At 59.8% G+C, this 24,996-nt stretch overlaps 1 protein-coding gene across 1 annotated transcript; it reads left to right on the top strand.

Moving 5' to 3' along the window:
• Window positions 1-266: 266 nt before the first annotated feature.
• On the top strand, window positions 267-24,606 carry RAP1GAP (RAP1 GTPase activating protein). The gene is made up of 24 exons (XM_012650949.1): window positions 267-477; window positions 2,817-2,852; window positions 3,680-3,727; window positions 4,766-4,804; window positions 5,253-5,438; window positions 8,335-8,438; window positions 8,728-8,806; window positions 9,101-9,154; window positions 10,221-10,304; window positions 10,519-10,619; window positions 10,754-10,883; window positions 11,926-12,081; window positions 12,509-12,580; window positions 13,209-13,295; window positions 13,657-13,794; window positions 15,677-15,808; window positions 17,661-17,738; window positions 18,639-18,748; window positions 19,741-19,854; window positions 21,277-21,400; window positions 22,348-22,450; window positions 22,822-22,925; window positions 23,118-23,160; window positions 23,570-24,606. Exons 1-23 carry the CDS (start codon window positions 403-405, stop codon window positions 23,124-23,126), a joined length of 2,163 nt encoding a protein of 720 aa, XP_012506403.1. The 5' UTR covers window positions 267-402; the 3' UTR covers window positions 23,127-23,160; window positions 23,570-24,606.
• Window positions 24,607-24,996: the final 390 nt, after the last annotated feature.

The raw sequence follows: 24,996 nt of genomic DNA, 5'->3' as shown, positions 1-24,996 counted from the left end.
CAGCTGGACCCAAGAACCCTGTCCTTGAGGCCCAGAGGCGGGGTACCCAGAACCAGGGAAGACAGAGAAGGCGGGGTGGGGGCGGGGCGCTGGGGAGAGCCGTCCTGGGGCCCCGGGGAGCCCGACGTGCCGAAAGCTCCGAACGCTCATGCCAGAGCGCAGGCGCAGTGTCCGGAGACCGCGGGCCGGGCCGGGGGGCGGGGCCCGTGTGCCCTCGCCCCGCCCCCGCGCCGCCCGTACCTGGCGCCCCGCCCCCTCCGGGCGAGCGCAGGCAGCGCCGCCGCCGGGAGCTGGGAGCGCGGAGCTCTGGCTGCGGGGCCCGGGCCGGGGCGCGCGCGGGCCGGAGCCGGCCGGGCCAGCTGAAACGCCGCCGGGGCGGGGGCCGGGGCCGGGGGGCTCGGGATGGCGCAGCCACGGCCCCCAGCGCCCCACGGCCGTCCGCGCAGGGGCTCGTTGCCCGCTGGGGCCGGCTGGCAGGTGAGGACCAGGAGGGGGCGGCCTGGCTGAGGGGGATCCCGGGGCTGGGTCTGCCCGACTTCCTCGGAGCCCCGCAGGCGCTGCCCCAGCCGAGGCGGCGTGCGAGCCTCCGTCACGGTGGGTGTGTTAGCTTCTGGGCTGACACCGTCGCGGCGGACGCAGGGCTCACCCCTGCCCCGGGGTCCCAGGCCTGGGGCTCTTTCTGCAGCTGCCCGTCGGGGCATTGTGGCTCTGGGCTACAGCGTGGGGTGTGTGTGTGTGTGTGTGTGTGTTGGGACCACTTTACCCCTTCCGCTGCCCCCTTAGGGGGGTCTGAATATTAAGTGTAACTTGGGGATGGCACTCCGCTTGTTGGGGATGCCCCCATCTGGGCCACACCACTCAGAGCCTTCGCCATGTGTCAGGGCGTCTGCGGCTCCTGTGAGGCTGTCACTGTAGGTGTTACTTGTTGCTGTGCCTACACTCTGGGTGACAGTACCATGTGTCAGTGTTTATGTGACTGTGACTCCCGGTGAGACAAGGTGTATTTGATTGTTCCTGGCCATGTTTGGTCACCCTGAATGGGGTGCCTTGGGGAACATTAATGCACCCCTTATCAGTGTGACACGTTGGGACCGTGCCTGTCTGAGGTTGTGTGGCTGACCCAGGCACAGATGTCTAAGTTGCTGTGATACAATGAGTTGATTGACAGATATGTTTGTCTACCTGGACTTCAGGCATGTCTGCTGTGACTGCCTGTGGAGGTGTTGTGGGTGACCATGGGCCACGGCCTCCTGTGGATTCCACTTGTGTATTTCACAGGATGGGTCTTGCCTCTGTGGGCAGGCCTCAGAGCGTACATGGGGGTGTTTGTGTCTTGTGACCTTTAACAGGGCTCTGTGTGTGTGCATGTGTGTGCGCGTGTGTGAGACATAGGTGGTTTTACTCAAGTGGGTGTGAGGAGTATGTGAGGTTCAGACCTGTGCCCCCCATCCTTGGGGATTAGCTACTCCTGCAGTTGCTGGATGCTTCTTCCTTTTCTCAGAAGTCCCGTTTACTGTCGTGGGTGTGTGACCCTGACGGCAGGGAGGGCTTGTAGCTGGGAGTGCGTCTCTGTGTCTGCGTTTCCCCGTGTCTCTCAGCGTGCGGTGTGTCTCTTGGTCTCAGACATGAGGGTGGTTTTGTAGTGTTAGTGTAGCTTTGTGTGCCGCTACTGGTGTGCACACCTGCACAGGTGAGGGTTTGCATTGAGTGTGCGTGTGCCTCTCTTTGTACATGAATCTGTGTTTGTGAGTGGGTGGGCTCGTGTGTAACTCAGGACGCCAACATACATATTTGTGGGTTAGCACAGAGCTCTGAATATAAGAATTACTATACACAGACCCAGCAGCACAGGCCCCATTGTGTGTGTGTGTGTGTGTGTGTGTGTGTGTTTCTTGGTACACAAAACATATGCATGGTGCACTGAAACTGTTTAAATATTGGTGTGCAGGCCTCTGAGTGTATGAGCAGGGGGTGCGGGGAGAGAGAGAGAGTTTCCTGGTACACAACCCCATAGCACATGGGTCAGCAGGAGCCGCCTGAGCTGAGCCTTGGAGCTGCTGGGGGAGGGACATGATCCTGGAGGCTCTGGGGGCTTCCCAGGCCCAGCCCCCAGCCCAGCCAGCGGCAGGGATGCCGCCTTCCTGGAAGGCTCATAGGGAGTTGGCACTGGAGAGGCCGGTGCTGCCAAGCGCAGCTGGCAGATGCCAGATTAACTCTGCGTGTGCCCTGGCTCGCTTCAGGAGAGGCTTCTCAGGCGTGAGAGTGTGCGGGTGGGTGCATGCACAGGTTTATGGACAGGGGGCATCCTCCTAAGCGCCCCCCAGCGCACACTGCTTGGGGGCAGAGTGGGCTGTCTGAGCAGCGGCCCATGGCCTGCGCCTCTCCCTTTTCCAGGAGAGGGGGGGAACCACAGGCCCTCCTGGGTTCCCGGCTGGTCTCGTCTCTGCAGCTGGGACACGGGGCTCTTCTCAGGGGTCCACGTGCCAATCCTGGCACTGCCAATCTTGCAGTGATGTGGGGGAGATCTGTCTGTCCCCAAGGGCAACAGCCCTTCAGGGAAGAGGACTGAGTGAAGTGGGCGGGCTCTGAGCTCCCCTCACCTGGCAGTTGGCCAAACCCTATGGGTCTCCTACACAGAGCCCCCCCACCACTACAGTGCCCCCTCGCTCCCTCTTGCTGCTCAGACAGGTGCCTTGGTCATTGGTCAGAGCTGGAGAGACCCAGAGGGCTGAGGCGGGTGGAGGCTCCTCTGAGGTTTGGTGGGACCAGCTGGGCCACCCTCAGGACTGACCTCACTCTCCCTGTCTCTGTTGCAGAACACAGATCTGTTTGAGATGATTGAAAAGATGCAGGTGAGGATGGCTCTGCAGCCTGTTGTGGGGAGCCACAGAGCTGGCTGGACGGGGGACGGGGACCCTCGTTTATATCTAGTCCTACATCTCTGTGAGGACAGCCCAGGAGCCCTTGACAGACCTTGCCAGGAGAAGATGGTGGCAGCTCGTCCAGAGTCCTCTGTCTTAGGGGTCAGGGTAGAGGATGGGGATTGGTGGTGCCAGGGCCCCTCTCTCACGCGGGGCCCATCTTGGCTCCCAGCTCCCATCCCTATGTAGGTCTCTTCCTCAGCCCACCCCACAGGAGGCATGGCAGGCTCTGCAGGACCCCCAGGTAGAATGGGAGGAGGGGCCGGAGGCTGTGCTGCATGTGGGGGAGGTGTGAGTGAGCCAGGCGGCCTGGAGTACAGCCTGCCCCCGGCCCTGCCCTGGCCACCCCCAGCCCTGGTCTGCTATTCCATGGAGTGCCCTGGGAGGTGGACAGGGGGTGGCCGGGGCTGGGAGCGGCTTGAACAAGCCTCAGGAGCGCCCCTGCTCTCTCCCGTGCCTCCTGTTTCTCTGCCTCTTTCGTCTCCGCCTCTCTCTCTCTCTGAACACATATCTGTGCAGATGCACACTTCCCTGCCCCCACTCCCAGCACGTGCATTCCCACACAGAGCCCCCAGCCCCGCCCTGAGGCTGTCTCCATCAGCCCTGGTCACTGCCTGGATGAGTCAGCCAGCACCCTGCCCTGGGGGTACCCCAACATCCACTGGAGCGACTCTGAGGGCTTTCCCCTTCTACATGGGGGGAGGCGGTGTCTGGCGGCAGGCATGGGAGGGGTGTAACGGGTGTTGATTCTCTTGCAGGGAAGCAGGATGGATGAACAGCGATGCTCCTTCCCACCACCCCTCAAAGTAGGTGGGCCTGGCAGTCTGCTTCCCAGCAGACTCCCTCCCTGGGGCAGGGGAGGGTCTGGGAAGCGCTGCCACTGCTGCCCATCAAAGCAGCCTGCCCAGGGACCTGGGGAATCCAGCCACTTTTCCTGAAGTGGTCTTACTGTGTGTGTGCCAGGGGCAGGGGCCATGGGGACAGCAGGGTAGACCTGGCCTCTGCCCTCTAGGAGTTCTGAGATGTGGAGAACCCCACCCTTGCCAGAGGACTGGGGCCTCCCTTCCAGCTCCTCCCCTCCTGCTTCACGCTGCACACTCACCCTGCCCCTCCAGCCATCCCACCCCAAAGCGCCTTATCTCTGCAAAGACAGCTGCCGGAAGATGTTTTCCCTGAAACCAGTTTTGATCAGCAGCCGCAGATAGACTCAAACCCAGGTCCTAGGAGGCTTATGAGCCCCGGCTCCATGAAGCTCCTGTCGGGGTGGGGAGATGAGGGGAGGCTCTTGGTTTTGACCCTGATTCTTGGCATGGTTCTTGGTGCCTTGGGACCCCCCTCAAAGCTCTAGAAGACCAGCCCTGGGGGAGTGGGCCCAGGGCTGCAGGCTGAGGGTTAAGGGAGGGTTGGTGGGCAGTAAGCCTGATGTTTGTTTGGTTCAGGAGAGGGGTCCTGCACCAGCAGTGTCGGTGCCACCTGGGAACTTGTAAGAAATGTGAATTCTCAGACCCCACCCAGACCGCAGGCCTAGAAGGCCTGAGGGCGAGGCCCAGCAATCTGTGTTTAACAACTCCCCAGGCGCAGGGGTTTCTCCTGGGGAGACAGTGAGCCTCCTTTCCTCAGGCTGAGGGAGACCCAGAGGTGCTAGCACTCAGTGAGCTACGCCTGCAGCCGCCCCCGCCTGTGGGGGTCATCCCAGACCAAGCCCCTGCCCCGTCTGTAAGAGGCCCCATCCACTCTCCCAGCCAGTGGCTGGCGGAACAGACAGCGAGTCCTGGGGAGACTGGAAGATGTAAGGGCTGAGGACCCCACCCCAGCTTGGCATCTGCCCTGCTTGTGTTTTATAGACGGAGGAGGACTACATTCCTTACCCGAGCGTCCACGAGGTACCCGGCTGGCCCGAAAGCCCATCCTTACCTCGAGCCCGGGGAAGCACTCACACGGGGCATCTAGACACCCTCAGGAGTCTGACCACAGACCTCGCTGTGGGGGCTGGAGACTCAGTTTACAGGCCTAAGACTTCAGAGCCTGTTTGAACCCTGTCTTCTCAGCCACATGTTTCAGCCTCCTGGGCCAAGGTCATGCCCCCAGCTCTACCTGCCCCACCCCCATCTTGGAGACTGGGACATGGGACTCGGCACTCTCTGGGTTTGGCTGAGGGAAGGGGTTTGGACAGGTACCCCGGAGCCGGTGGATGCGAACCCTGGGGCCCACATAGGCTCTGAGTTGCACTCCTTAGCCATGATGGAGGTGGCCCCAGGTCCGAGTTGGGAAGGTGTCCTGGGGCCCCCAGTGGGGTACGGTATGGAGTGGATCAGCTGAGTGCCCCTTCAGGTCCTGGGGCGAGAAGGGCCCTTCCCCCTCATCCTGCTGCCCCAGTTTGGGGGCTACTGGATTGAAGGCACCAACCACGAAATCACCAGCATCCCTGAGACAGAGCCACTGCAGTCACCCACGACCAAGGTGAAGCTTGAGTGCAACCCCACAGCCCGCATCTACCGGAAGCACTTTCTTGGCAAGGTGGGTGGCCAGCTGGTGTTGGGAGGCTGCCTGGGGTGGGTTGCAGTCCAGCCCCTGGGAGGCTGGGCCTAGGGGGCAGCAGAGCCCATGTTCTGGGGCTGGGTGACAGCCCCAGAGCTGTGAGTCTCGGAGTGTGCATGGTGGATTCACTCATTCATTCAACAAACATTTATTACAAGAGGTAGCATTATGACATAGTGGTTAACAGCAGAGTCTACCAGGGTTTGAATCCTGATTCTGCCACCTACTACATAGGACATTGGGCAAGTTGCTTAACTTCTCTTTGCCTCAGTTTCCTCTTCTGTACAAATGGTGGTAATAATGATACTCACTTCATGAGGCTGCCATGAGGCTTAATGAGCCAGTGCTTGTACGGTGTTTAGAATGGCATCAGGAACAAAGTAAGCACTCGGTCAGGGTTGGCAACTAATGAGTACCAGCTGTGTGCCTGGCCCTGTTCTAGGCACCAGGCTTACAGCGGCCAACACGACAGACCCAGGCCCTGCTTTTAGCAGCATGGGGTAGGGGCTGGGAGGACACAGTAATGTCATGGATTGACTTGGATTGATGCAACCACTGGCCCCAGAGCGGGGACCCTGCCCAGTAACAACTTGTCAGAGTGTCACCCAAGGGTGTTCGCAGGAGTTGTTGGGTAAGCTTGTGGGAGTCGGAGGGGAGGCCCCAGCACGCAACCTTGTATGAGTTAGGTCCCGTGCCAGGTGCTGTCTTTCTGTCAGCTTACAACCAAAATGGGGAAGTGTATCGTGGGCCCTGGAGCCTCATGGCCTGCGTGGGAATCTTGGTTCTTCCATTTACCAATGGTTTGACCTTGAGCCCGTTTCCTCATCTGTAAAAATGGGGATAATGAAATACATGCAAAGCGTATATAGAACCATGCCTGGCACACAATAAATACTCAGCACTAGCTGTTTCTACATCTTTGTAATTACTCGATGAGATCAGGATTATTCTGTTTTTACAGAAGAGGAAACTGAAGCTCAGACAGGTGAAGTGACCTGGTCAAGGTTACACGGTTACTGAGCCTGGCATTGACCCAGCTCTGGCAGACCTTCCATTGAGATTCGCTGCGCTCCTAGCTGTGTGTGTGTGTGTGTGTGTGTGTGTGTTGAGAGGAGGGGTGGCTCCTTGAGGGGTTGGGAAGCTGTGTGACCTCAATCTGGGACCTGGGAGATACTTGTACTGACCAGTGGGGTTGGGGCAGATCCATTATGGTGGGGACTAAACCAGCAGGCCTGGTTCAGGAGCCATTGCCTGGGAATGAACCCAGGACGCAGCATGGAATTCCACCTCCCAGCTGAGCCCTGGGTGGAGAGAGACCTGCATCCCAGGCACCCACTGTCCAGAGGCTCTCAGCTGGGTCTGGCAGGTGGTGGGATCTAGGGGGGCTGTGGGGGCCTAGCACATAGGTGGCACTCAGAAAAGTTTGCTGAAGGAGTGACGAGTGACAGATGAAAGTGGTGGACCTTGAACACAGCGGGATTTTAAGAGGCATCGGTTAGTACCTCAGAAGAGGCAGATGCCTGGGATCCGGTTAGCAGTACCGAGGGGAGGGGACCCCAGGGGCTGGCAGAGAGGCAGGGCCATTTCCTGACTCCAGGTGGGGGACTGGGAAAGTGGCCAGGTGCTTGGGCACTGGGCCCTGTACTGGCAGGGGAGGAGGTTGGGGTGACTTTATGCATTGACTTCCTAGGAACCCGAGCCCACTCTCCTACTGTGTCCCTTGGGCTCCTCTGGGCCTGGGGGTCCAGGGAAACTCTCCGCTCTCTGGACTTCCCTGCCAAGTGCCTGCCACTCCCTCTCTGTGGATGATACCAAGCATTTGGGGGTTCCTGCCCCTCTGTGCCCAGGCAGGGCTGGGGGACTCTCTGCCCCAGTTCCATTCAGAATGCCCCTGAGCTGCCAGTTTGCAGGGCACATCCACTGGCCCCTGCCTCTTTCCCCGCCTGGCCTCTGAGCACAGGTGTTCATGTTTAAACAGGATTTACTTCCAGGATGATTCCTGGGGTGGGTGTGGCCAAGGAGCCAGCTCCACTCCCAGGGCTGGGGCTGGCAGGGGAGCCTAGGGCCAGGCTGGAGTGGTGTCTCCCTGCACTCCCGGCCCTTGGCTTTGGGACTTTCCCACCCAGAGGTGCCAGCCCCGGGCTCCTCTCTGGGGGTGCCATTCCTGCCGCAGCCACCCCTCCTGCCCTTTGGGGTATCCCTTCCCCACTCCCTGCCCTCTTCTCCACGTGAGGTGGTAGGGTGGAAACCTGCCTGGCCAGCTGCCCTGTGTGTTATGAGATGTTTCACTTCCTGTTTCTCATGGGCCCTGGCTTCAGGGGCCACAGAGCCACAGGTTGGGCAATCAGCTAGTTGGCTTTTTCTTATCTAGCACCTGCCGTGTGCCCTGCCCTGAGAAGGGTACAGGTACAAACGTGGTCCTGACTTTGATGAGGACCCAGAGAGCCAAGGGTACTGCAGACATTCATTGATCACTGAGCCTGTGCCAGGCGTTCATCTGTTTCAGTCCTGGCCACCTGCAAAGTCCTGGCCTCACTCCCATTTTGTCTCGAACTCCTGGCCTCAAGTGATCCTCCCGCCTCGATCTCCCAAAGTGCCGGGATTACAGGCATGAGCCACCGCACCCGGCCTGCATTTTGTAAAGTAGGAAAATGAGGCACGGGTTGGTGAAGTGACCTTCTCAGGCTGTCCCGATGGTAAGTGGCAGAGGTAGGATGTGAATGCAGGTCTGTCTGATGTGGAGTCTGCTGTTAGCCGTGACACCTGCTGCTTGGTGAAGGACCCCCCATCTGGGAGCGAGGCGGCTTCTGGTCTGGTTTCTGGAAGCCCCAAGCTCAGCCTCACCCACTCCCCTAATCCCTGCATCCCACCACAGGAGCATTTCAATTACTACTCACTGGACACTGCCCTTGGCCACCTCGTCTTCTCGCTCAAGTATGATGTCATCGGGGACCAAGAGCACCTGCGGCTGCTGCTCAGGTGAGGGCAGTGGGGGGGGAATCCTGAGAGGATTCTGCCCAGCAGGGAGGACAGAGGTCTTATAACCTGAGAGCCCATCTCGTTTCACCCGCTCTACTAATCGGGGCCCAGAGAGGGGCAGGGATTTGCCTGAGGTCACACAGAGGTTAGTGCCTGAGTCAGACCTGGCATTTATTGTTACCTCTGGTCCTTGCTGTGGTCTGTCTGCTCTGGCCTTACTTCATGTGGAGGGGCTCCCAAATTCCGGTCCTGCCACTCAGCCCCTCACCGTGTGGCTTTCTCCTCCCAGGACCAAGTGCCGGACATACCATGATGTCATCCCCATCTCCTGCCTCACCGAGTTCCCCAATGTGGTCCAGATGGCAAAGGTGAGGCCTCTGCTCCTCTTCGCCTCCCATGTCACCCCGCAGGTGGGCACGCGGCCGGGCTTCAGTGGCAGGCCTAGCCCTGTGTGCCGCAACCCTCTCTCTGTGGTCCTGCCTCTCACGTGTTCCCACCATGTCCAAGGCTACCACATGATCTCCAGTCCCCTGCCTGTGGGTTTTTGGCACTCTTTATAGCACCCTCAGATCCCAGGGGACCCCAGTTCTCTAAGCAACAGTGAGGCCCAAGAGACGCCATCCCCTCCTACCCGGCCTCATGCCCTACCTGGTCTCCCACAGCTGGTGTGTGAAGATGTCAACGTGGATCGGTTCTATCCTGTGCTCTACCCCAAGGTACGGCTGGATCTGGGCCCTGCTCACTGAGGGTGGGTGGGCGGGACGACTGAGCATGTATTGGGCACCTTCTGTGTGCCGGGCATTTTCCCCAAGTTCTCTCATTTAATCCTCATGATAACCCTACAAAGTCCACAGTTTGCAAGGAGGAACCACAGGAAGCTTCTGTGCCTTCCCCTAGGTGCACAGCAGACAGGGAGGCCTTCATTTAAACCCGGGCTGTCTGCCTCGGAGGCAGGCCTTGCTCGTGTCTGGAAACTCTCAGTGCTGTTTGGGGACCCTCCTAAGAGCAACTTACGCTTCAGTCCTGCCCTGGGATGGGTCTCTTTTCCACTGGCCTCACTTTCTAATCCCAGAGGAGACCTGGGGAGAGAGAATAGTCCAGGTACCCTGTAGACGCTGCTTCACAGACAGCAGCTACACCTCCAGCTCTGGTGCTGGGTGCTGGGGTCCAGGCACTGTGCCAATGTGGGATTAGGGGTAGGGGCTTCCTGGACGAGGAAATCATGTTAACCCTTGTGGCCCTGAGTCCTGGAGTAGAACAGCTCCCTAGCGATGGAGTGGTCCAGGAAGGGTGTCCTGAAGGAAGGGGCCTCCGAAGTCAGGTCCTGCCTCCAGGTTACAGAAGGGGAAACTGAGGCCCAAGGTGAGGAGGAGCACTTGCTCAACTCCCCATGGCAAACTGGTGGGACGTGGCCTATTCTAGAAGGACGAGGTGGGTTTACAGAGGAGCCAAGGAGTGAGTGGAGTATTACAGAGTGGAGGGGCAGACGTGGCCGAGGCAGGACAGGGCACATGGTAAAACTCGAGAACAGTGAGCTTGAGTTTGGGGATCCGACAGACCCAGGGGCATGTCCTAACCCTGCACACACTCGCAAGCCGTTGACCGCGGGCAAGTTGCTTGAGCTCTCTGAAACCAAGGTTCGGGGGGGAACAGCTGGAGTGGCTCCTTCCCAGGCTTGTTTTGAGAATTACCTGAGATGACGCGTGGAGAGCGTCCGGCTCGGCTTGGCACGTGAGGGCAACTAGCATACACAGTCTCTTTACCCCTCATCCTGTCCTGCAGGCTTCCCGGCTCATCGTCACCTTTGACGAGCATGTTATCAGCAATAACTTCAAGTTTGGAGTCATTTATCAGAAGCTTGGGCAGGTGTGCTCTCCTCCTCCTCCCTGCTCCCTTATCCCACCCTGTATCTGGGACCTCAGACCTTTGCCAGGGGAGACCACCTGCCGAGGGACTCAGGAGCCAAGGGCTGCCAGGGGTCCTCCCTCTGGCCCTCTCTGGGTATGAGTGGGGGCAGGAAGGAAGGGGCCGCTCAGGAGCTCCAGCTCAATGACCTTGGCCCCACTCTGTTGGTCCCAAGACCTCCGAGGAAGAACTCTTCAGCACCAATGAGGAAAGTCCTGCCTTCGTGGAGTTCCTTGAATTTCTTGGCCAGAAGGTCAAACTGCAGGATTTTAAGGGGTGAGTATTAGGTTGGGATAAGTAGAATGTAATCTGACCTATGCCCCTGGGCAGGGAGGGAGCCCCCATCCTGGCCCCATGGAGGCCTGGCTGGGGCTGGAGACTGAGCGGTGGCCTGGGGGACCTGGGGGCAGGTTTCGAGGAGGCCTGGACGTGACCCACGGGCAGACGGGGACCGAGTCTGTGTACTGCAACTTCCGCAACAAGGAGATCATGTTTCACGTGTCCACCAAGCTGCCCTACACAGAAGGAGACGCCCAGCAGGTAGCCTGGGCACCCACCCACCTGCTTCCCACCTTTTGCCTGTCCCCTCCATCTACCTGTGCACTCAGTGTCTGTCACACCAGGCTCAGTGCTGGGCCCTGGGATACAGAGATGGAAATGATCCAGTCCCCCCACTTCTGGGCTCTAGTTGGGGCAGGGGAGACAGGCCGCTGCAGTGCTGGGAAAAGCCTCAGTTTCTACATCTGTGACATTGGAATAATAATGGCACCTACCCCATAGGTGAGCGTAAGTGAGTGGATGCACACAGAGTGACTAGAACAGTACCTGGTACGTCGCAGGAGCTCTATAGATGTGAGCTAGTGTTTTTAGGGGAGTGAAGGGCATCGTGGGGCCATGTGGGGGCACTGAGTCTTGGCAGAGGTGGGAGTCAGGAAAAGATTGCAAGGTAAACTGATTTTTCGGCTGTGAAAGAGCTGGGAGAAGGAGGGGGAATGCTCCAGGTGGAGAGAACAGCTTCTGCAGAGGCCTGGAGTCAAGAAATACAGGACTTGTTCCAGGAACTGAACTCAGAAATTTGTCACCTAGTCCTCAGCTTCCTGTAGGGCTGTCTGCCTTACCCCATGTCCCCAGCCCAGGGGGTAAAAGGGTAATGTGAGAAAATGGAAACAGTTGTTCCTTATTTTTAGTGTCTTTTTATTTTCTAGGAGCTTCTGTTCATTTTAGCAACATGCATATATACTGAGTAGACCTTGTTTGTTCAGTGAGGGGCCATATTGGGGGTATCCAGATAGGAGAAGGGCTAAGAGGTAGGGCCTAGGGACCAGGACACCTGGGCTCGAGTACCCTAGCTCACTGTAGGACCTTGCAGGTCACTTCTCTCTTGGCCTTGGTTTCCTCATCTATCACAGGATGCTAAGAAAACAAAAATAATTTTACAACAAGTTTTTCACATTTCTTTTAGGAAGCAAATCCTTAGACATGCCCTCTGCCTACCCAAAACCCTCCCAAACCCGTGTGGGCACCCCCTCCCCAGCGGGCCCCTCTCTGGCCAGACTGTGAAGGCCCGTGGCCCTGTGCTCAGTTGCAGCGGAAGCGGCACATTGGGAATGACATCGTAGCTGTGGTCTTCCAGGACGAGAACACTCCCTTCGTGCCCGACATGATCGCATCCAACTTCCTGCACGCTTACGTGGTGGTGCAGGCCGAGGGCGGGGGCCCTGATGGCCCCCTCTACAAGGTAGGTGATCCCAGAGCCTCCCAGGGCATCAGCACAGCCCTGGCCACAGCTCTGCCCTCACTGGGACACCTCTCTCAGCCTCAGGGGACCATGGAGGGCTCTGATGGTGGGGGATTCCCATCACGCCCTCTCTGCTCCCAAAGCTCACACCCTCAAAGAGGCCGGTACCTCATGGCCTGGTGCGCCTTCCTCTACCTCCTTTAGCCTCTCAGCCTTCACCCTCCCTGATGCTCCTCAGGTCCCCCTCCTCACCACTCAAACTCAGGGCAAAGGATGGAGGAGCAGAAATCCTCCTAAAAAGGAAGCACCCACCAGCAGCCATGGAGCCTCCCCAAGGGGCAAGGCAGGGAGGTGAATTAGGGGTTTCTGCTGGTGTGGGCAGCAAGCCACAGCCTCCACAGGGACAGACAGCTGCCCTCTCTTCCAGGTCTCTGTCACAGCGAGAGACGACGTGCCCTTCTTTGGGCCCCCCCTCCCGGACCCTGCAGTGTTCAGGAAGGTGAGGGGCAGCCCCAGCCCTGGGCATGGGCGGAGCAGGACTAAATGGGTGGGGGATGGGGGAGGCACACATTCTACCTTACAGGTTCTGAGGTTCCGAGGCCCCACTGTGTGCCAGGACAGCTGGGCTCCCCTAACCATGCAACTGGGGTTGACTTTTCTGTTCAACTTGAAAACTGTGACTTTTTTTTTTTAAACAAGGTCATAGAATAAACTACGTTGTCATTTTCCATTTTCCATAGCAGAATGGCCTTTCCTCGTTTCTATTCTCCTTTTGATGGTTCCTGTCTTCTTTCCTCTAAAATGTTTGGGGAGAGGGGCACACGTCTCTCTCACCTTTCAGAAGCCACACTTCAAGCCTTGGCTTCAGCCGCACACACAGCAAATTCTGCTACCCCAGACTGAGGCAGTAGGAGACCCCAACCCAGACCCTAACATCTGTGGGGTTTGCTCTCTCACGGGTGGGTGGCTGTGAAGGGCACAGGGTCCCTTCACAGGTGCCTGGGGAGCTGAGCCGGGGGAGATGCCCTTCTGGGAGCATCTAGCCCCTGACCCATGGGGGTTTGGCCCCTTGTTTCTGTGTTCACCTGATCCCCCTTTCTCATCTCCTCCACACTGGGGGCTTCCAGGGGCCTGAGTTCCAGGAGTTTTTGCTGACAAAACTGATCAATGCTGAATATGCCTGCTACAAGGCAGAGAAGTTTGCCAAACTGGAGGTGAGGATGGGCCCTTGGCCTTGGGAGGGCTACGTGGAGGAGGACAGGTTTATGGATGAGTGGGGATTGGTCAGGGAGAGGAGGTAGGGGCACTGCGGGGTAGTGAGGAGTGCCCAGGAGGGGCTCAGAGGTGGGCAGCCTGCCAGAGGACACCCTTGGGCAGGAGGGGGATGGGAGGTGGGTGCGTGAAGCCAGATCTTGAAAGGAGCTAAGTGGGGGAGGCTTGATCTGCGAGGGGCCTGAGGGAAGCCGATGCAGGGGCCCTCCCCACTCCCCGCGGCTCGGAAGGTGGCCGGGATTCGAACTGTGGGCCCAGCAGCTGCTCACGGGGGTCCGCCCTGACGCCCGGCCTGGCCCACAGGAGCGGACGCGAGCCGCCCTCCTGGAGACGCTCTATGAGGAGCTGCACATCCACAGCCAGTCCATGATGGGGCTGGGCGGCGACGAGGACAAGATGGAGAATGGCGGCGGCGGGGGCGGCTTCTTCGAGTCCTTCAAGGTGAAGCGCCCCAGGTCTACCTGGCCGGGAGGGGGCGGGGCTTGGGTGGCGTCCGGGGCTAGGGCTGCCGGACACGGCGTGGGGGTGGAGTCTGGGGCGGAGAGGGGGCGGGGCTTGGGTGGTGTCGGGGCTAGGGCTGCTGGGCATGGTTTGGGGGTGTGGCTAGGGGCGCGCGTGGGGGTGGAGTCTGGGCAGGGCGGGGCGGGGCCGGGACCTGGGGTGTGGCTAGAGAGTTCGCGTGGAGGGGCGGGGTCGTGGCTCGGGGTGAATTTCGGCTTTAGGACGGGCTTAGACTTGGGAATGTCCTCTGGGCCTTAGGTAGTTTGAGCCTGGGAGTAGAGCGTAAGGTGGGGCTGTGGCTCGGGGAGGAGTTAATGGTTAGAGGTGGGGCCTAGGCTTGGGAATTCCGTTGAAGGTTGGAGCCCTCTGGGAGACAGCAAGTGCTGTACAAAGGGCGGTGGCTGCCAGGGTGGCAGAGAAGAGAAAAGGAGGCCTCCGTCTTGACTGAGGGAAAGAAATAGAGGTCTCAGAAGGGGTGTGTGAACCAAGTGACCGTTGGAGAGGGACCTGGCCTGTGACCACTCTGCCTGTCCCTAGTTTAGCTTAGCTTTAAGAACACAGACTCTGGGTTCATATCCCAGCTCTGCAAATGACCAGCTTAGGCATTCTCCGAGCTTCAGTTTCTTTATCTGTTGAGTAGGATAATGGCAACTTACCTCATACAATTATCGTTATTTGCAAAGCAGTTAGGTTAGTGCGATATTAAGTTAAAAAGCAAAGCGTAAAACCCTGCCCCATCTGCCTTAGCAACTGTTGTCCAAAGTGAGAAGCAGAGGAGGTGGCCTTCCTCTTCCTCCTTGAACAGGGCCTGGACTCACCCAGGCTGCAAGGCCCCAGGCAGTGGCCTCTTTGCTACCGTCTCTTCCACCCAGAGGAGGAGGACTGCCCACCCTCCAGGTGCCCAGCTAGGCCTCACGCTTACCTCAGGGCGGGTCACAGAGCTGGAGCTATGGGTTTGCATAAGGGGATTAGCTCAGCTGTCCGGGCCTGCCCTGGGACTGTGGGACTAAGGTGAACAGACCATCTTTGGGAAGGAGGCTTGGAGAGAGCCCTGCCCCTGCCCACTGGAGACAGGGAACAGGTGGGATGAGCACAGGTGTCGGGTGACCTCTTTGAGGAAGGCTTCAGTGGCCCCACATCTGGTAGGTGCTGGACAGTGGACCTAGATTAGGTCAAAGAATTTCTCAGAGGCAGCAGAGTTCACAGTTAAGGGCACGGGATTTGGCATATGGGATCCAGGCTCGCCTCTGCCTCGGTTTCATCACGTGTGAAATGGGCATGATGCTAGTCTCTGCCTCGTAGGGCGGATCGAATGACAGAGTGCTTGCAAAGTACCTGGCCCCAGAGCAAGCAGGCAGTTTAGCTTGGTCTGAAAACAGCAAGGAAGGGAGGGAGAGAAGAAAAGAAAGAAGAAAGCCCTAAGAGGCCCTAACCGGACGGAAACAGGTTTCTGGAGGGCTCTCTGTGTACACTTTTGGTCATGACCCAGTATCTGCTGCAGTCCTTACAACAGCCACATGAGGAGGAGACCTAGTGGGCAGCGACCTGTGTGGCTCAGAGGCTCAGGGAGGTGAAGTGGCTTGTCCAAGGCCATTTCAAGTTGGTGGCAGAGCCAAGGCTCCAGACACCCTTAGGCCCATGTGTGCCTGCCTCTCATGTGGCGCATAGGGAAACTGAGGCCTCATGAGGGAAAGAGGTTTCCTGGGATCACCCTGAGTGGCACTGATGGGGAGGGACCACATACCTGGGCTCCTGGGTTTCCCCAAGGGGGAGGGGCCTTATGACTCCTGTGCCTCTTGCACCCCCACCCTCCTCTTCACAGCGGGTCATCCGGAGCCGCAGCCAGTCCATGGATGCCATGGGGCTAAGCAACAAGAAGCCCAACACCGTGTCCACCAGCCACAGTGGGAGCTTCACCCCCAACAACCCCGACCTGGCCAAGGCCACTGGAATAGTGAGTGCCCTCCCCTGTATGGTCCCCTGCCCCTCCCCCAGGGGCCCTCAGCTCTCTCCTGCCTTCTGAGGCCTGGCCCCACCTCTCTTTGTTGTCCTGCTGTCCACGTGCCCATCCCAGGCTCTGGACTCAGTCTAGCCACTGCTCTCCGTTGGGGACACTAGGGTACTGAGAGCCTGCAGCCCCCTCCTCAGCTCCTTGGCCCTCCCCTCCTGCAGGCCCCTGTGTATTGGGGTGTGACTTTCTGCAGGTCAGCTCTGGGGCAGCCTCTATGTCACATTCTTTATTGAGTACCTCCTACCTGTTGTGTGCTGGGACCTGGGCTGCTGTGTGGGTACCTACTGTCAAGCTTTGGGTTTCTGGGAGCACCTACTGTGTGTCAGACTGTGGGTACCTACTGTGTGTCAGGATCTGGGCTGCTGTGTGGATATGTACTCCGTGAGCACCTCCTGTGGGTCTGGCTCTGAGTTCCTGTGAGCACCCACTGTGTGTGAGGTCCTGGGCTGCTATGTGGGCATCAACTCTGTAAGCACCTACTGTGTGCTCTTTCCTGGGCTGCTATGTGAGAACCTACTGTGTGTCAGGAAATGGACTGCTGTGTGAGCACATAGAGTGTGCTAAGCTCTGGATGTCAGTGAACACCTACTGTGTGCCAGGAAGTAAGCTGCTGTGTGGGTACTTCCTCTGTGAGCACCTCCTACTGTGTGTCTGCAGCAGCCAGAGCCTCTGTGATTGTGGCTGCCTATCGTGTGTCAGGAATCAGGCTTCTGTGTGAGCACCTCCCATGTGACCACTGTCTGCCTGCCGGGCTCTGGGATTCTATAGCTCACACTCGGGCAGTGCTGGGCACACAGATGAGTGAGGCCTGCAATTGTGGGCATAGCTGCTGTCCACCGCCTTGTGGCCACCCCAGGACACTGCAGCTACCGCTCTGCTCTCCATCCATCTATCCATCCATCCATCCTTTACTGACTGTCTACTGCATGCCAAGCTCTGCGCTCAGTGCTGTGAGGCTGTGTCACATAGCAAGAGGGAACCCTCACCCCTGCCCCGTAGTCTGGCCTGGCCAGGGGAGCAAGGTGGGGCCTCTACTGTCCCCAAGCCCAGTTGGCAGTCACCAAGCCCACTGTCATCAGAGGAGCAAGCCCAACTTCTGCCCAACCCAGATTTACCAGCCACTCCCTTCCTGCCCACTGGAGTGACCCAGCCTCCCGTGGGTGGCCGCAGAGGGGCCCCGGGGACAGGGCCAGGCCAGCAGCACCCACCATGGCAGTAACCAGACCCATTTCTGTTTTTGTTTTTGCACAACTCTCCCTGTCTCCATGTTGCCTCCTTCTTTTTCCATTCTCTTCTCTTTCCTTGTTTTTTCTCCCCTTCCTCCTATCCCTCTTCTCCTCCCTTGACCTCTCTGCCCACTGGCACTTGGTTTCCTGTCCCCTCCGCCTCCCCTGCACCCTGTTCTCACTGTGCCTTCTCCTTTTTGCCTCTCCTTTCTTTCCATCTGTCTCTGACCCTCACCCGGGCCCATCTCTGTGTCCCTGTCCCTCTGTGCCCACCTGGTGTACTCTTGCCCGCCCACTTGCTATCTCACACATGTCCCTGTCTCTGTGTGACTGTCAATCTGTCTCCCCATGTCCTCTGTCCTCTGTCTCTCCTTGCCCTTCTCCTTCCCTTCCCCGCTCTGTCCCTCTCTCTCTCCCAAATCCTGCCCCATTCTCTTCTTTGTTCCCTCTGCCTGTCCATCCTCATCCTTTTCCTGTCTCACTCTCTGTGTCTCCCCTCCTACCATCTGTCTCTGTCCATCTGTCTCTCTTTCCCTTTCTCTCTGCCCCCGCCCTCTGCTGCTTGCCAGTCATTGCTTATTCCTGGGAAAAGTGCGAGTAGATTCGGACGCCGGGGCAGTGCCATAGGCATAGGAACCGTGGAAGAGGTTGTCGTCCGCGGGGCCACCGTCTCTGGAGGCTGCTGCACGCGCTGTTCTCTGCTCGCTCTCAGGACGGAGGCCATATTGGGGACGTTGCCACCCTTTCCCCCGGGACAGGCCCAGGGGCATGCGGGTTGGAGTGGCAGCAGCTCCGATGGCACTCAGCACCTGCTTTGGGGCCTGGCACCTGTGCCAGAGCCAGTGCCCCCACCAGGGGCTTCTGGCCCTGTCCTGGCCCCTGGGACCCTGGCCCAGTCCCCACCAGGATCCGGTACCCGAAGACCCTATGCCCAGCCACACGTCCCCCAATATCGCCAGTCTGCATGAGGCGCCATCCCTCTCCCCTGCCCTGACTCCCCACTCCCCACCATGAACTGGCCTGGGGGGTCCTGCCCCTCTGTGCCTCCTTGCGACCCACCTTCCTGCCTCCCAGAGAAGCTGGGGGCATGCTTGTGGTGCCTGGGGCATCCCGCCAGTGTGTGTGGAAACTGGGGGGATCTCTCAGCTGGGGAGGGGCCGGCCTGGCATGGGGCAGGGGCTTGGGTTCCTTCGCCACCACCCCCACCCCACGCTCAGGCCGCAGGTCCCATGAAGCTCCGGGGCCTGGTTGGGGGCTCCATTCTGAGGACTGGGCCTCCGCCCAGCGCAGCTCAGAGTGGCTGCCCAGCCCCCTTGGGCCCTGCCCCTCTCCTGGACCTAGACCCTGAGTGAGCCCTGCTCCGTGATCTCAGGAGAGGCCCTGCCTGTTCCCCCCGTGAGCTGGAGGCGGCTCTGGAGATGGACATTCTCTCTGGGTCTTTCTTGCTTGGCGCCTCTGCTTCAGGGCCTGGGCAGGACCCCCGAGAGGGTGTGGGGGGCACGGGGCTCCCGGGGTGGGTGGCACTGAGTTGGGGCCTCTCCCTGCAGTCACTAATTGTCCCCGGGAAGAGCCCCACGAGGAAGAAGTCGGGCCCATTCGGCTCTCGCCGCAGCAGCGCCATCGGCATCGAGAACATTCAGGAGGTGCAGGAGAAGAGGTGGGTGGAGTGGGGTGGGAGGGACAGCACTCTGCTCCCCTCCGGCCCCTCCCCGACCCCCATTCAGTGGCAAAGCAAAGCAGGCAGGAGGGAGTGCCCACCCTCTGCTTCCGTCCCCAAACAGTGGCGGCGATGTGGCCAAGTCCCTGCTGCATGTCCAGGCGCCAGGGCCAGCACATCAGCTAAGGGGAAACTCATCCACTCAGCAGCTGTACTGGCTCCCTGGGGCTTGCCCAGGTCACACAGCCGGTGAGGGAAGAACTGGGATTTGAACCCTGGTCTGCCCAGGGCCAGCACTCTACTCTTTCTACTGCCCCAGCATGTGTAGAAGGGCCAAGTGCTGGTTTCCAGGCAGGCTGCAGTGGGGGCCTGGGGGTAGTGCTTGTGTGTGGGCAGCAAGCCCGTGTTAGCAGCAGGGCTGCCCCAGGAGAGCAAATAGTTCTGGGGTGTGAATTCTGTCTCCACCATACTGGGGCTGTGTGACCTTGGGCAAGCCATTATACCTCTCTGAGTCTCTCTGTCCCAATCTGAAGAACAGAGATAAGAACACAGCTGACAGCATGGGGCCGCCTTGAGGATTCGGTGCACTGCTCGCGAAGTGGGGTCAGGTGCCCTGAGAGCGCTCTGGGAGGGGAGCGGGCATCGTCCTCACTGCCTTGAACGCTCAGCATGCTGGGAGCCCTGGGTTCCAGTCTTGGCATTGTCATGGCCTAGCTGTGCATCTCTGGGCAGGTTCCTTGTCCCTAACGGGGCAGTTATACCCTCTCCCTGGGAGGGGACCTGGTGTGTAGCATAGGGCCGCATCAGTGCCTGCCCCGTCATTGGCCGGGCTAGCCAGGGAGCCTGCAGACGGCTCTGGGGTTGGCGCCTGAGGGCACAGGTGTGCGGACGAGGCAGGAGGTGCCATGACGTCCCCTCACTGCCAGGGCCTCATTCTACCCTGACGCCAGGCCCAGTGCTGAATCTCCCCGCTGCCCCCGTGTGCCCCGCAGGGAGAGCCCTCCGGCTGGCCAGAAGACCCCAGACAGCGGGCACGTCTCACAGGAGCCCAAATCGGAGAACTCATCCACTCAGAGCTCCCCAGAGATGCCCACGACCAAGAACAGGTTGGGGCTCGGGCCGCACGGGGCTCGGGGGCTTGGGAGTGGTGGACTTAGCCTTTCCATCCCCCGGGGCCCGGGGCTGCCCAGAAGCCTTGCTGCTGCCACACACACCCACGGAGCGCTTTGTGCATGCTGGGCCCTGTGCACGCGCCTACCTGGTCCCTGCCTCACAGCTGCAGGTCCGGCGTTACAACCTCATGAGCCATTTCCAGATCGTGACAAGGGAAGGAAACCAAAGCTGGGGATGGGGGAGCAGTGAAGGCCGGCGGGTGGCATTTTAGATGGGTCCTCAGGGAAGACATCTCCAGGGGTGACAGGTGAATTGAGAGCTGGGACTGGCGTGGCAGAGGGTTCCAGGCAAGGAGCACAGCAAGCGCAGCCCTGGGACAGGCTCGAGGGAGAGGAAGATGGGTGATGTGCAGTTGTAGCCGAGTGCATGAGGGGCCGGGCCGGGGCAGACATTGTGACATTGTGACATTGTGATGGGTGACGGTGGGAGTGAGGTCGGGAGCTGAGCAGGCGCCAGCTGGAGGCTTAGGAGGCTGTACGAGAGCTTCGAGCTTTATCCTGAGTGCGATGAAGAGCTTCGGAAGATTTCACTTAAGAGAACAATGCTTCACAAAGCTGACTGCGGTTGCCGTACGGAGAAGGGGTGGAGGCGGGACAGGCACGGAGCTGGGGGACGCCTCCCATCGGGCTGTGCTGAAGGGTCAGGCAGGCGACCAGAGGCAGGAAAGGGCAACAGGGACAGGGAGAGACGGGGCATGCGGCACCCAGGTGGGTCATTCCCGCCTTGGGAGGAGAACTCAGGGAGGGCCTCCCGGAGTCGGGGGCCTGAGGTTGATCTTTGAAAGACACATTTGCTTTCTGGGATTTGAGAGAAGGACTAAGGCTCCAGGCAGGAGACACAAAGGCCCTGGGTGTGGAAAAGCCGTGAGGGAGTTAAGAGTAGACTGCGGACCCAAAGCCCTGCGCTGCCACCTACGCTGTGTCCCCGGGCAGTGTGCCCACCTGCCTGTGCCTCGGTGCCTCCTCCCCTGAGAGGTGACGGGTCTAGTGATGACAGTGACGGGAGAACTCAGCGAAAGCGCTGAGAACAGCGCCTGGCACAGAGTAAATGCGCACTAGACGATGTTCGTATCGGTCATCGTCACCGTACTGAACAGCGAGCCGAGGACATGGGACTCTCTGGGACAGTGGGAGCCATGAGAGGGTTTGGAGCAGGGAGGGATGTGGGCAGATCCATGTACTAGGAAGGACAGTGGGGGCGGGGGGAGGCTCAGCGGCCCAAGGAACCGGAATCGGCGCCGTGAAGGTGCTTGGCTGGCCGCAGGCTGGGCCTCCCTGGGGACAGGGCAAGGCAGGGAGGGCTCGGCCAGGGGGTGCTCAGGTGGACGCTGGCTAACGGGGCACTGTCTGTGGCAGAGCGGAGACGGCAGCCCAGAGAGCAGAAGTGCTGAAGGACTTCTCCCGCTCCTCGTCCAGTGCCAGCAGCTTCGCCAGCGTGGTGGAGGAGACAGAGGGCGTGGACGGGGAGGACACGGGCCTGGTGAGGGGCGCAGGGGGTCAGGTGCTCCACAGGAGCCTGGAGGGGGGCTCTTTGGTCTCTCCAGATGCTGCGAGTAGAAACATGAGCCTGGGTGTCACTGAGATGTGATCAGGAGACCCAGCCCAAAAAGCAATGCAGGTTAACCCTCCCCTGCTCTGAAGCCTTCCATGGCTCCCCAGTGCTGTCCACGGGGAGCCAAGTCTCTGGCCCTGCTGGAGATCTGGCCACTCCCTAGTCTCATCTCTGACCACTGCAGACATTCTGTGCTCCTTTGCAGTCCCCCAGATCTCCCAGGCCTGCTCCACCTCTGGGCCTTTGCACATGCCATTTCCTCTGTCTGGAACACTCTTCCTACTTCCTTCTTCCAGCCTTGCCAGGCTGACTCCTACTGATCCTTCTCAACCAAGTCTCATACACCTCCTCCTGAAAGCCTGCCTTGATTTTCTAGTCCCAGGGTAGGTTAGGAACTACCATTTATGCCCTCACAGTGCCCTTGGTTTGCCCCCAGCACTTTTGTCATTCTTCATTCAACAAACCTTTAGTGGGCACCATTCCTTGCCAGGCCCCGTCGCAGGGGCAGCAGGGAGCAGAGCAGACCTAGGCCCTGCCCGCCAGGGCTCAGGGTCTAGAATTACAATGGTCTCCTCACAGCCCATCTTGCCTTCCAGACGTTGGGCTCCTGAGGGCGGGGACCATCCCCGATTCATCTCAGCAGCTCGGCCCCAGACAATGTCAGCGAATGTTTGTTGAATGAATGAGTGGGAGTGGGTGGTGTGTGCCTGGGCCCTCACCCCACCCTCCTGTGGTCTCCCTGGGGCAGACGTTGCCGGGCCCATCCTCCTTGCAGGGCCCAAGAGTGGGGCTTGTGGAGTGCAGCCAGTGGGGGGCTGGGGGCCAGCCAGTGCCCTGGACGTGGGCTGAGCTCCCCCCACCTCCCCCATCCCCAGGAGAGCGTCTCGTCCTCAGGAACGCCCCACAAGCGGGACTCCTTCATCTATAGCACATGGCTGGAGGACAGCGTCAGCACCACCAGTGGGGGCAGCTCCCCAGGTACCAGCCAGGGCGGCTTCCCTGCCACGCAGGGCTGCTCTTGGGGCCGGAAGGGGACAGGGCTGGGCACGGGCAGGGGGACCAGTTCCCACGCCCCACGTGGTGGGTGTGTGACATGACTGCCTCGGACATGGGGGCAGTGAGCAGGTCATTGTCCAGCCTAAGGTGGCCGGGCAGATTGCAGGGCCGGTGGCTTCTGGAAGGGTCTCCAAGGATAAAGGGGGTGGCAAGGAGGAGAGTTAAGAGTGGGGTTTCCTGAGGGGGGACTTGGCGGGGTTGGGGAGCACTGGTGCCGACCGCCCACCCATGCCCCATCTCCCTGGTGCCTCCCCGCGGCCAGTGAGGTGGCTCCCTCCTGCCCCCCTCCCCAGGCCCCTCGCGGTCACCCCACCCAGACGCCGGCAAGTCGGGGGACCCTGCGTGTCCCGAGATCAAGATCCAGTTGGAAGCATCTGAGCAGCACACGCCCCAGCTGGTACGTGCCGCTGCCCGGGGCTGCCCCTGGGAGGCCCCACCTGGGAGGGGGGACCAGGTGTGGAGGCCGGACCAGGAGAGGGTACCACTTGTCCAGTCTGGGCACAGTCAATAACTTCTGCTCACCTGTGTCTCCTGGCCCACGTCTCCATCCGTCCCACCACCTGCCTACCACCACCGTCCGTCTGTGCAGGGCTGTTAGCCAGGCCGCCCCCTCTGAAAGTGACACTGAGCAGGTGAGACCTGGCCCCTCAGCTTGTTTGGTGGGAGAAGGTGGGAATGGGTGCGGGGTTGGCTGACTCCACCCTGTCCTTCTGTCCCCTCTCTGAGGTGAGAGCTCTCTGCCTGGGTTTGAGTCCTCTGCCATTCAGTTGCTAGGTGACTTGGGCAGGTCATGGCCCCTTTCTGGGCCTCAGTTTCCTTATCTGTGCAATGGGGCTAATGAATGCTGCCTCCCCTCTGCCTATGAGTTGTTGGGAGGATTTATGGGCACCAGAAAGGGACTTGGCAGTTCCTGGCTGGGGACAGGTTTGGGGGGTTCCCCATGGGATGGAAAGACCCGGAGCCTGGAGCTCCAAGGCTGGGCCCCTCCCTTCCGGGCTTCTGTCCCCCTGCTTCATGGTGTCCATCTCCCTTACCCTGCAGGTGGGGCTGCAGAAGCGCAAGGCGAAGATGCTGTGTCAAGTCCAGGCAGACGGAACCTCTGCCCCCAAGGCCAACACCAGCCTGCGGGCTGCCCCCTGCCTCCCCCACCTCCCCTTGGCCCACCCATCTGGGCTGTCTCTGCAGGGCGGAGCCATCCAGACCTGGGACTGGGGAAGCTGCTGGCATCGTCCCCACCCCCCAGGCTGGGGGTCCGGGCTGGGGCAGGGATTGGTCAGTTGCAATAGGCCTGCAGGCCTGGCTTGCCCCCACCCTGGGCCTCCATGACCCCTGACTGTCCCTCTGGACTGAGGGGGAGCAAGGTGGGAGGGAGGGATTGAAGTAGCTCAGAGCACAGAGCCTGCCATGGAGGCAGCGGGCCTGAGTGTGGGGGTGAGCACTGGGCTGGGAGTCCCGAGTCCTGGCTTCTGGTTTGGATTCTGCTGTGTGACTCTGGGCAAGTCACTCTGCCTCTGTGGACGCCTCTGCTGCAAATGGACAAGATGATTTCAGAGGTCACTGAAGACTGTGATTCCATGTCCCTGTCCCAGAAGGGGGGATTGTCCCCCCTTCACCCTACCCTGCTTCTTGAGGTCCTCGGGGCCCCTGGTGGGCTGAAGGGCAGGGAGCTGGCTGTGCCCATTGCCCCTCCTGGACCCTCAAGCTCTACCACAGATCTGCCAATGCCCTGTCCACTGCCTACATGTGACAGACAAGTGACCCCTTCTCGGGGAATAGGGACCTACCTGGCTCCTTGGCCAGCACCCAGCCTAATCCCTGCCACCCCATGCCCCTGGGCACTGCAGGCCGGGGGCCTCAGCTGGCCTAGAGTCACAGGCCTTGCCTCCCCCCCACTGCCAGGGAGGGGGCAGCCAGGCACGGCTGCTGGGAGTCCGTGTTCTTGTGTGTGTCTGTCCACACTTTTTAGGCGCCACGCCAAAGGCCAGCCTCCCGGCCCCAACACCCGTTTTGGAAGCCCCTGTGGCTGTGTGTATGTCGGTAACAGTTGTACAAAATAAATTCTATTTATCGCTATTGTACCCAGAGTTGGGCCTGGCTTTGTGTGAACCCTGCCCAGGTTGACCCCAGACAGGCGCCCAGTGGTGCAGGTGGCAGGGGGCAAGCCTGTCCGTGTCAGACCTCCAAGGCCGAGCCATAGGCTCTGTGACCACTGCCCATGGCTCCCTCACCATGGCGCTGCCCTCCCCTCCACCCCGTCCCCCTTCTCCTTCCCCACGGGGGGAGGAACGTGGCTATGGAGTCAGGCAGACCTAGGTTTGAGTCCCAGCACCATCTCTTACTAGCTGGGTGGTGGTGAGAAATTTACTATTAATAGCTTCTCCAAGCCTCAATTTTCACTTCTGTAAAATAGGAGCGATAGCACCTCTGCCAAGGGTTTGTTATAAAGATTCAATGAGCTGGTGCGTATC

This window comes from Propithecus coquereli, unplaced genomic scaffold, assembly GCF_000956105.1.
Source record: "Propithecus coquereli isolate 6110/MARCELLA unplaced genomic scaffold, Pcoq_1.0 Scaffold341, whole genome shotgun sequence".
Lineage (NCBI taxonomy): Eukaryota > Metazoa > Chordata > Mammalia > Primates > Indriidae > Propithecus > Propithecus coquereli.
The sequence above is the reverse complement of the archived record's forward strand: the minus strand, read 5'-3'. Positions and strand labels throughout refer to the sequence as shown.